The following is an 11795-nucleotide window of genomic DNA, read 5'->3' as shown; positions in this document are numbered from 1 at the left end:
CGCTTGCAGATAGGGGGAGATAGATAATGAATATCAATTCTTCCCAGTCTGATATTAACATGCAAGCAGGAGCTCACGTTCTGAAATAATGCATTCTATTTTCAAATGTACAATGTGTACGAGTTCACTTTGTACATGTCCTGATGTATACACTGAGTATACCAAACTTTAGGAACACCTTCCTATTGAGTTGCACCCCCTTGCCCTCAAAACAGCCTAAATTCGTTGGAAGCGTTCTACAGGGATGTTGGCCCATGTTGACTCCAATGCTTCTCACAGTTGTGTCAAGTTGGCTGGATGTCTTTTTGGTGGTAGGCCATCCTTGATACACATGGGAAACTGTTGTGTGAAAAACCCTGCAGCATTGCAGTTCTTGAAACATTTAAACCGGTGTACCTGGCACCTACTACCATACCCTGTTCAAAGACACTTAAATATTTTGTCTTGCCCATTCACCCTCTGAATGGCACATATGCACAATCCATATCTCAATTGTCTCGATTTAAAAATCCTTGTTTAACCTGTCTCCTCCCCTTCATCTACACTGATCGAAGTGGATTTAACAAGTGACATCAATAAGGGATTATAGCTTTCACCTGGATTCACCTGGTCATGGAAAGAGCAGGTATTCCTAATATTTTGTATACTCGGTGTATATGTGCACGGTACCTGTTAAATAATGGGGGCATTCTGGCATGTGCTTTTGTACGTAATTGCTAAAAAGCGCGAGTTAGCTAGCATGCTCTAATTCTAATGGTCACATTAGCTCCCTGCTAATTGAGTTATTTCCATGCCAACAGATGAATTACGAATCTACAACCATCAACATACTGTTGTCCTGCACATCTAATGTGCTTCCTTTTGTCTATCGTCAGACACTTAGATTTATTGGATTTTGTACTATTTTTGTCATTGTTATGTTTACAAAATACCCCGTCTGATATTGACATGCAAGCGACGAATCACAAATATACTGCCATCAACATACTGTTGTCCTGTACATCTGTGTTTCTACGTGTCTTATCGTCAGAATAAACACCATCAACTGGGATCGCTGGCTGGCCAGTCCTTTCTTTAAATACATAACGCAAGAGAGTTAACACTTGCAAAATTATTGCTTGAGAAATTGCTCTTAGCTAAGAAGCTATTGGTTTCCTTTTGACCATTTAATTGAAAACAATCACAGTAAGGTACTTCATTGTTACCCATAAATGATTTGATATCGAGTTAGAAACCGCTGCATTGGACCTTTAACAAGTCATTTTTTTTTTTTTAAGTCAGGGGTCAAAATTGACACCTGCTTTCAATACATCACCTTACAAGGATAACAGCACTGTGCCTTTTTTTTAATGTTTGAGATTGGAAAACACATTGGGAAGATCTTAGACCATTCCTCTTTCCAGATCCTTGATATCCTTCGTCTGTGCTTATGGACTGCCCTCTTCAATTCAAACCACAGGTTTTCAATGGGGTTCAAGTCCGGCGACTGAGAAGGTCTAATATCTCTCCCAGTGTGTTCTCCAATCTCAAAAAACATTTTAGGAAAAGGCTTAGTGTCGTTATCCTCGCACGGTGAGGTATTGAAAAAAGGGATTTCAATCATTTTGACCCCTACATTTGAGAGAACTATTACTCCTCGTCCATTTCTTTACACAACTTTTATATCAAGGAATAGACTGAGGATCTTTCACTTTTTTCATGTGACATTAGGCCTATATGGAAATAATCCTAAAGTCAGTGTCTGCACTGCAGGCACCACAAGAGGGCAGGCTGTGTGTGTTGTCTTACTTACAGCCCCCCCCCCCCTCCCTCTATGCATGAGACTGCTGCATCCTGAACATACTGTACGTTTCTAATTTTCCTCTGAACTATCACCTAGTACTAAACAGATACTACAGAGACCACAAACAATCCAGCGGGAAAATATCTCACCTTACCATACAGGGCCTACTGCCTCAGAGCAAATAGACTCATACCTGCATTACCATACAAGGGCTGGTGTAAGTACTGGAACTACATCAGAGAACTAACTATACAGGGCCACTGCAATAAAACATACCCATCTTACCATAAAGGACTACTGCAAAAAATATACTATGACAAAGTTGAGTAGGCCTTACAATAAGCAAAGAATAAAGGCCCTATACAGTTCTGTTGAAATATTCAAATGACCTTTACATTTGAGAGAAAGCTATCAGAGAAGTTTGTTCACTTAAATTATCCAACGGTTAAACTCTGCTACTTGAATACCACTTCCTAGATTGCATTACATGGTGTCAACTCAAAACATGCATCCTCTTATCGAGCCCAGATGTGTAGCCAGAATAGCTAGGTATCCGGCCCATCCTGGACACTAGGCCAAAATGGTCCAGTACATGATGTATCCATTTGTATATTACTGCACTGCTGCTTTATTAGAATTCCACTGACTCTTAAACTAAATTAAGAATGTTGCTTCACCATCGTTTTATTAAAAAGAAAAAACACAGTACTTTCAGAAACTGGGGATTTTTATTAAATACCGTTCGTTATAACATATACATGACAGTAAATCTGTAATTTCATGATTGGTTGGTTGGCCTGGTAAAACCCACATTACAGCATGGTCTCAGCCAATGAACATGCATCTCCTCCGTATAAAAAAAACAGCTATTTGGTGGTGGGGCTGACAAGGGTTGAGTGACAGGGTGGGTGATGGGAATGTATGGAATAATCCAGGGAATGTTATTGCCGATTCTGTCCACGAGCCAGGCATGATAGCATGCGCCTCCGTGGTTGGATGATATTTTGAAGTGAAATGAAAAGGGGCTCTTCAACTCAGACACAGAAAAGGCACTTCTGAAAGAAAATACAAAAAATATGACAAAACGAGGGATAACAAGAGTTGGGTGGGGAATGACAGTGGATGGGGGTGAGACAGACGTTGCGTATATAATAGAAGAAAAAAAACATTTGGGAATAAAGTGATCCGGATGTGTTCTTAATCTTCAACCACTCATCACCATCCGGACGAGTTCTGAGGGAGAGAAGAAGAAAGAACATCAGCAGCATGCTTGGTCATCAGTGTCTGAGAAGAGCCTAGAGCAAACCCCACCTCCAGCATCTGACAGCAGTGCTATAGCCTCCCATCTCTCCCAAATAGCCCCAGACTCACCATGAAGATTGAGGGCCTTATATTCCTTATGAATTCATACTGTGACTCATTACTGAATGGTTCAATATGAAATGACTTGGGTATCCGAGAATAATTTATGGAGGGGCTATTACATGCAAAGAAATTTGACCAAAAGCCTTCCTAAGCATTATCCCACCAAGCTGTAATTTCAAAGCACACTCAAAGGATGTCACAGTCTACAGACACCTATATATTTAAAAATCACAAGGAGAAATTACAATGAATCAACAGAGAGGTACAGTGCATTCAAAAATTACTCAGACCCCTTCCCTTTTTGCACATTTTGTTACATTACAGCCCATTTCTAAAATGTATTAAATGCTTTTTCCCTCATCAATCTACACACAATACCCTATAAATGACAAAGCGAAAACAAGTTAAGAAATATTAACAAATGTATTTTAAAAAATACAACAAATAAACTTCACATTAGTATTCAGACCCTTCGCTATGAGATTCAAAATTGAGCTCAGGTGTATCCTGTTTTCATTGGTCATCCTTGAGATGTTTCTATAACGTGATTGGAGTCCACCTGTGGTAAATTCAATTGATTTGACATGATTTGGAAAGGCACTTGTCTATGGTCCCACAGTTGACAGTGCACGTCAGCGCAAAAACTAAGCCATGAGGTCAAAGGAATTGTCCGTAAAGCTCAAAGACAGGATTGTGTCACGCAACAGATCTGGAGAAAGGAACCAAAACATTTATGCAGCATTGAAGGTCTCCAAGAACACAGAGGCCTCCATTCTTAAATGGAAGAAGTTTGAAACCACCAAGACTCTTCCTAGAGCTGGCCGCCTGGCCAAACTGAGCAATTGGGGGAGAAGGGCCTTGGTCAGGGAGGTGACCAAGAACCCAATTGTCACACTGACAGAGCTCCAGAGTTCCTTTGTGGAAATGAGAGAACCTTCCAGAAGGACAACCAACTCTCCAGGTGTGCCAAGCTTGTAGCGTCATACCCAAGAAGACTCAAGGCTGTAATTAATGCCAAAGGAACTTCAACAAAGTACTGAAAACATATGTAAATGTGATTCGTTTTTTTTATTTTCTAAATCTGCAAAAAAAATATATAAAAACCTGTTTTTGCTTTGTCATTATGGGCTATTGTGTGTAGATTGAGGAGCAAACAAAATAAGGCTGTAACGTAACAAAATGTGGAAAAAGTTAAGGCGTCTGAATACTTTCCGAATGCACTGTAAGTCCTCCCCAACATGAGCACTGCTCTCAGCTGGATGCTGAAGCCTGAATCTGATCCACAGAGACTCCATGTGTCAGTCAGACAGAAGAGAGAATCAGCATTAAAAGGTTGAGCATTAGAGGCAGGAGCGAGGGAGGGGGAACTGTAGAGGGAGGGACACAGAGAGAAACTATCTCCTAGCGAGCCAGAACAGCAAAGGATTTGCTCAGCCAGGCCTCAGGACCTGGAATGTGTTAGGATTAGCAACCCCCTTCCTTATTTGGCCTGTTCTAACAGAGGAGAACAAGGACAGCTGTGAGGAAGGAGGAGGAGCGATGGATCTGGCAGAAAGGTAGGGGAAAAAACAAATCAAGGTTCTAGCACGCTTACAGTACCAGCAGCAGCTTCCTTCAGTACAAGGGAACAGAAGTCACCAGCCAAGGAAATGGAGCTACTCACTGCAATAGTTGGAAATCATTATAGTAGAGGACGATAATTCAACCATTAAGAATTCCTTATTATTGCACACCACTTTATCCAAACCCCTCTCTCCCCGACATTCGGAGTTGAACTGTCACCCATCTAGTCTAGCTAACAGACCCCCCCGTCAGTGTCCTGCCCTCCTCCAGTTGGAGAGTCAGTGTCCATGGGGGTAATTTAGAGGAGCCACCTAGACACATGCAGAGACGCTACATGCAGGCAACAGCCAGGGGAGGGGGAGAGAGGCGAGGGAGCTGGGCAGGAGAAGGGCCCTGCAAGATAGAAAGTTAAAGAGAACAGAGATCAAACCATAAATTCGAACCACTGACTCCATCACAGGAACCCAGCAGCCTCTGACAACACCATCATGGCACAGAGCAATATCCTACTCTATTAGTATCATAGCTTTTACTCTGCATCTCTACAACAGCCTGCCACTTATTAAACAAGTGAGTTAGATAGACTAGGAGCACCCGGTCCCCCCACACAACCCCAACCAAGTATCACTTTAAAACATTAAAGTGTAAAACTGTTAGTAAACTACTGGCTATATGTGCGGTATCAGTAGCTAGGAGTAGGAGCATTCTGTGCAGTGATGGGCTGACAAGAGGGCCCCCTCCTCCCCCTACACACAAGTCTCCCAGAGCAGGTGAGAGCCCACTGCTGGGGTGGTAGACAACACAGGGGGGCGGGGGGGGGGGGGGGGGGGGGGGGGGGGGGGCTTTAGGGGGTCTGCTCGTACTCGCCGCTCAGCCGGACATGATGTGGCGGACAAAGACTGTGGGAGAGGAACAGGGAGGTCAGTGAAGGGACAACACAAGGGGGACACACACCTGAAATCCAATAATACAAACTCCAGCCAGTCCTACGCCTACTCCTTCTTAATAATCATAGGGCTTTGTGGTTATGTGGCACAAAACACAAGTACATCCCATTCAAGTCAATTGTATTTCGTTATTGGATTTTGTTACAATTCATGTCTTATTATTCAAACACTATGGGAAAGGGTAATTCCTCAAGCATTGTAATATATTCTACAGTACAGGATGAGGTTCAGTGTTCTCTCTTTACAGCCATCATATCCATCCAGTTCACCACTCTGCTTTACCTTCGTAGTTGATGCAGCCGTTGGCATCTTCGTGTCCTGCTAACAGAGTCTCCACCTCCTCTTCTGTCATTTTCTCACCTGCAACACAAATGAAATGCTCTTTTACATTCTCATAACAGATAAATAGACAAAAAGACAGTGTACAGCAAGGGAATCCCATCTTTCCTTTCATTCTACAAAGATAAAAGCCACTAGACAGATTGACAAAGTCTGAAAGACAAGTCAGGAGTATTTTTGGGTCCCCCCCTTACTATTATGATTACTTACATTTTCAGGCAAATTAACTATTTACACGCAGAAGTGCCATTTATTGCCTGCCTTTTATCTACACATAGGAGAGAAATCAGAATGCTCAAGACTGGAATTCTTTGTATTTGGGTTGTTATCAGTAAAAAATAAAAAATAATAATAATTATAACTCAGAGCAGGCTCAACTTACCCAACATCCATAAATAGTCTATTTCACTAAAAAAGTGTGGAGGAACCAGTAAGATTAGTTTTAGGCTACAGGAATTATTTGCAGTTCGGTTGTTTTCACTTTTTCACCTGCCCAATGAGGCAACCTCGGCGCAGGTTTAACTTTAATGGCTGCCAAGTTCACTTGCAACCCTTAAATGTCAATCCCTACACTACCAAGCAGACATGCCCAGAGGCACACTGACACAGTTAACCAGGGAGACTCAACAAAGCCACATCTTGTCATTTGTATTGCCCAATCGCCTTACTGACAAGAAAGATATCCAGGATGCAAATCAAGTGTATCAATATGGATACAGTAGGGCATTGAGTCACTAGTTTAAGAGGTGATTACTGATTAGTGACAATGAAGACCTTTGGTACAACAGTCAGGTGTGGTTGATAAGGAGAAGAGGTAAACTATCAGGACTGTGTGGATCAAACGTTTCACTTGATCCAAATTCAATTCTTCAGGTAAAACCATCAAGAGCTGAATGTCAATGGTTTATCTGGAGTGTTAAACAACGAATGCACTCCCTGATTTGGCCTCGTTTTAAAATTTGGTTCATTAAGAAATGCTATGACTGAATTCAAACAGGAGCTGGTTTCAGGGTGCGGGTTTGATGTATGTCTCGTGTGTTTGCAGGTGGGAAGAGTTGGCCAAATTATTTCACTAATTAGCTTCCGCTAGCTGGTGTGCAACTGCGGCAAAATTAGTTTGAATTTGGAAAGCCTATCTCCGGGGCTAGTTAGGGACCGTCAATACACGACACAATATAAATTACACTATTTTCATGTTGCACACCTTTTAGGTTCTCATTAAATGCTTGCAATATTTGTATATTAATTTCTACAATTTATAGTTGTTTGAAGTTAAGTCATTGAAATTTGGCACTATTGTAATTTTAACATATTGTCCCATGTACATTGTGTAATTTACAGATCTTATCCCATAGGGATATCCGAAGTTAATCCAAATTTACCACAGGCATTATGATTGGGTCCAATGCAGCTGCACTCCAAATTGAGGATTACTTGTGTGCTGCCAGCTGTGGGCAGGATTGAAACAAACGCAACCTGTATTTACGTTGTGACGCAGTTATGACCTCACGCCTCAAACTCTGTTTTGGACAAAACTGACTATGACCAAAGTTATCCTATTTACAATTTGTAATCAATTTTAACAGTAGAATAAATGTTTCTGACTCATATCGATGCCACATAGGATGTTTCTAAATGGGAAATTAGTTTTTTAGGGGCAGTTGCTCTTTAAGCTGAAGTTGAGCTCTCAAGTACAAGAAATAAAAACTGTTGGCTTATATAGTATAATATAAAGCATTCACTAATACAAGAGAAATAAACAGACGGTGCAGTTCTATATCTTTTCATAAGGGGAGATGTAAACCTAGCCAGTGACAGCACTTACAAATGCTTCATGAAAGCTATAAGATCGTTCTGAGGTCTTACCGAGTGTTGTGAGGACGTGGCGCAGCTCAGCGCCCATCACTGTGCCGTTGCCCTCCTTGTCAAAGACACGCAGACCCTCCACAAAGTCCTCAAAGGAGCCCTGGTCCTTGTTTTTAGCGATGGCCTGTAGCATGGGCAGGAACTGCTCAAAGTCCAGCATTTTGTGGTTCATTTCTGGGGAGTGGAGAAAAAAAACTATTACTAGATACTATTAATATAAACTACTATTACTTTTCTATAAACAGAGATAATAACTTATATGAAAGACCTACATCTAGGCCCACATACTGAGAGTAAAAATAATGGCTTGGAATGTATTTATTAAAAAAAGGAGAGCTTTGATAAGAATTTCTTAGATCCCCAAAGGACAAACTACTGTACTTAGTCCCACTATGTGTAGCCCAACTTTGTTTGTCGGAACGCTATAACACCTGCAAATCTGTGTACGTGGCCAATAAAATTTCGATTTGATTTTGAATTCTGTAAAAAATCTGAACAAATCCACAAACCTTATAAATTCCTAATTAGTGGTAAACTTGCGTTTCTCTATAAATTGATAATCTTTACGTTATCAGATCTTGTTGACATGAGCTGCATCTATTCTGTGTGTAATTAGCACACGTAAGAACAGGACCCCACACAACGCGTGACTACAACACAGAACATATGTGGTACTTGACAATTGCAGATTACACACAAGGATAAATTCACACTCCATAGGATGGGAATGTCATACCCAGAAGAACATTCTGTTTCGTCAGTTTCATCCTTGGATGCTTAAGCACATTAATTGACATCTTCCACCTAACCGGATATGAATTAGTCAAACTGGTTTGGTGAATAGGTTGACTACAAACATCAACAGACTTAAAAACACACCAGCCCTAAGCTTTGGAGGATAGGCCTAAATCTAGCTGAACACAAGACGATGCCATGCCGGAATAAAATCTTACTAATGATAACTGATCTGTGTAATACTTTTATAAGTTTGATCCAGCCAATAGACACTAATGGTAAATGTTCAGTAAGCATCTAGAAGTAGGGCTGACCTTCTGACTTGGGGTTGCCCAGGACCTTGAGGACCTCAGCGTTGACGGGGTTCTGGCCGAGGGCCCGCATGACATCACCACACTGGCTGTAGCTGATCTTCCCATCGCCCGTCCTGTCAAACAGCAGGAAGGCCTCCTTGAACTCTGACAGATGGGGAGAGGAAAGGCGTAAAAAAAAGCACAAAAAAAGCAGAGCTGGATTGAGTGTTATGTGTTTTGGTTTACCCCCGACCCATAAAAATGGTCAAGAAAGAGAATCCAAAGATTTTTTGTTTTGTTGTTTCTTTGATTATGTGTAATCTACAGTAAATTCGGTGGCCTCTATTGGAATGGTTTCTGACATAAGGGTCATTTCCCAGGGCCATTGTTATGGTGCTTGCCTTTCATCGCTGGTATGATGCGCATCCCGAGATGGCCCGTCTGGAACTACACAGCAGCCACTCATTTACCCATATATGGCATTGACAGCAAGCGCTGGTGGCGTAATCTATTAACCAAACGACCGCAAAGGAAATCTAGCAACTGCGAAACTAAACTCCTAAAAATGCCATTGATTGAGTAAAAGAAAAAAGCACAGGCAATCGATGAGTCGCCTACAGTAACACTATGTCGCTACATATATTCTTGCTAAATGGTTACATTATGCTTCGCCAATTTAATTTCAAAGAACAGCATGTCTGAGGTTTAATTCGGCCACGCCTTCGAGGCGTACAACTCGTTAATAAGTGGTTTAGTCATTTCCTTTTGTTTACACAATGTATACGAGTCAACACCAGTGAAGGACTGGGAACAAATTACAATATAGAGGCCTGATTTTCACGAATATATCTAGACATTTGATACAGTTCTGGCATCGGGAACGAATGAATTCACGTTCCAGAATTGAGAACTTCCGGTTCCTCTACTAAATTAACCACGTAGCTAGGTAGCCGAACTAGACATCACACAACAATAAACGGAACAGATAAATAATACCAAAATTGGTGTTGGCAAAATAAACACTAAAATGGAATTACTAAACGGCAACTCTTTCATCAAAGTAGCCTGGCTTTTGAACACTCAGGTCGTATAATGACTAGCCATAATGCCTTGACATGTTGACGTGTCCCTTTACTTTGTTCTGCATGCATAAAAATACCAGGCACAGAACTCAGTGCAAAATTAGTTGGTCAGTAACATTCAACACAAAACATTAATTTGATGAAAGACCATTCAATCAAACCGCTATGTGGGGATCAAAAGGAGGGGATTGACTGCGCCAATAGACAACCGTGAATCAATATTTTTGTAATTGTATATCACCATTCGTTGATGTGTGCATGACAGACGACAACGCCTCTAATAATGCAAGGTCTTCCCAAAATGGTTAGAAAAACAAAACCTGGTCCGTCCAAAAAAAAAAAAACTCACCATAAACTCCAGTTTATATCAACTTGTCAGCAGGGAAACTGCTTCTCACAACAAAGGGGACAGGAAAGAAGTAGAGCTATTCCACAATGAATGGCACAGATGCAGCAAGGGGATAGACTAGCAACTAGCTAACATTTTATAGTAGCTAGTTAGCCTTCAAATAACGTTACTGTCACAAAGCTGATTGAAACTCACCAATGATCTGGTCTTCTGAGAAGTCAGACTGGTTAAAATGTACGGCAAGAAAAGGGAAAAACAAATGAATATGATTATCGAAGATGAAGAGAACAAGTAGCTAGCTAGATAACTACATTAACCAGCTAACATTGGCCAGCCACGGTATGATAATCCAGCAGTGAAACGTCTTCGGTGGATTAGCTAGCTAACAGGCTTTGTCTACACGAATTTAAAACGACATTATGCTAGCCTAACAGTCTACACTGCACGTCACAAACAAACAAATCTTTAAAACAGAACAAAGCAAAGGCATTTACCATTTCTGGGCTTGGTTCGAATCCTGTCAACGGGCGGAGGTCAGGGGAATGTAGACCGATAGACGCGAACGTTAAGAAAACTATGCTCATGACGTCATCCTTAATTCATGCACTGTACAAACCAATCACATCTGGCAGGCGTTGCCTTTTCGGATTATTTACCGTAATTCTGCAAAATAGGTGCAACAAAACTGTCCAAACGTGAGTTTATTGGAATAAATACATATTTTTTTATTTTTTATATTTTTTTATTTCACCTTTATTTAACCAGGTAGGCAAGTTGAGAACAAGTTCTCATTTACAATTGCGACCTGGCCAAGATAAAGCAAAGCAGTTCGACACATACAACCACACAGAGTTACACATGGAGTAAAACAAACATACAGTCAATAATACAGTATAAACAAGTCTATATACGATGTGAGCAAATGAGGTGAGATAAGGGAGGTAAAGGCAAAAAGGCCATGGTGGCAAAGTAAATACAATATAGCAAGTAAAACACTGGAATGGTAGATTTGCAATGGGAGAATGTGCAAAGTAGAAATCAAAATAATGGGGTGCAAAGGAGCAAAATAAATAAATAAAATACAGTAGGGAAAGAGGTAGTTGTTTGGGCTAAATTATAGGTGGGCTATGTACAGGTGCAGTAATCTGTGAGCTGCTCTGATAGTTGGTGCTTAAAGCTAGTGAGGGAGATAAGTGTTTCCAGTTTCAGAGATTTTTGTAGTTCGTTCCAGTCATTGGCAGCAGAGAACTGGAAGGAGAGGCGGCTAAAGAAAGAATTGGTTTTGGGGGTGACTAGAGAGATATACCTGCTGGAGCGTGTGCTACAGGTGGGAGATGCAATGGTGACCAGCGAGCTGAGATAAGGGGGGTCTTGTAGATGACATGGAGCCAGTGGGTTTGGCGACGAGTATGAAGCGAGGGCCAGCCAACGAGAGCGTACAGGTCGCAATGGTGGGTAGTATATGGGGCTTTG

The 11795-nt window shown here is 41.3% G+C and overlaps 1 protein-coding gene across 2 annotated transcripts; it reads right to left on the bottom strand.

Moving 5' to 3' along the window:
- Positions 1-2492: 2492 nt before the first annotated feature.
- myl6 (myosin, light chain 6, alkali, smooth muscle and non-muscle) lies at positions 2493-10948 on the bottom strand. Of its 2 annotated transcripts, XM_021569290.2 has the most exons (7): positions 10817-10948; positions 10518-10545; positions 8913-9056; positions 7864-8037; positions 5941-6018; positions 5575-5610; positions 2493-3016 (listed from the first exon to the last, which is right to left on the bottom strand). In XM_021569290.2, exons 1-6 carry the CDS (start codon positions 10904-10906, stop codon positions 5582-5584), a joined length of 543 nt encoding a protein of 180 aa, XP_021424965.1. In that variant the 5' UTR covers positions 10907-10948; the 3' UTR covers positions 2493-3016; positions 5575-5581. The 2 variants fall into 2 exon arrangements, with proteins under 2 accessions (XP_021424965.1, XP_021424964.1); XM_021569289.2 differs by lacking the exon at positions 5575-5610.
- Positions 10949-11795: the final 847 nt, after the last annotated feature.

This window comes from Oncorhynchus mykiss, chromosome 17 (assembly GCF_013265735.2).
Source record: "Oncorhynchus mykiss isolate Arlee chromosome 17, USDA_OmykA_1.1, whole genome shotgun sequence".
NCBI classification, from domain to species: Eukaryota; Metazoa; Chordata; class Actinopteri; order Salmoniformes; family Salmonidae; genus Oncorhynchus; species Oncorhynchus mykiss.
Note: the sequence above shows the minus strand (reverse complement) of the source record. Positions and strands in the feature narration are given on the sequence as shown.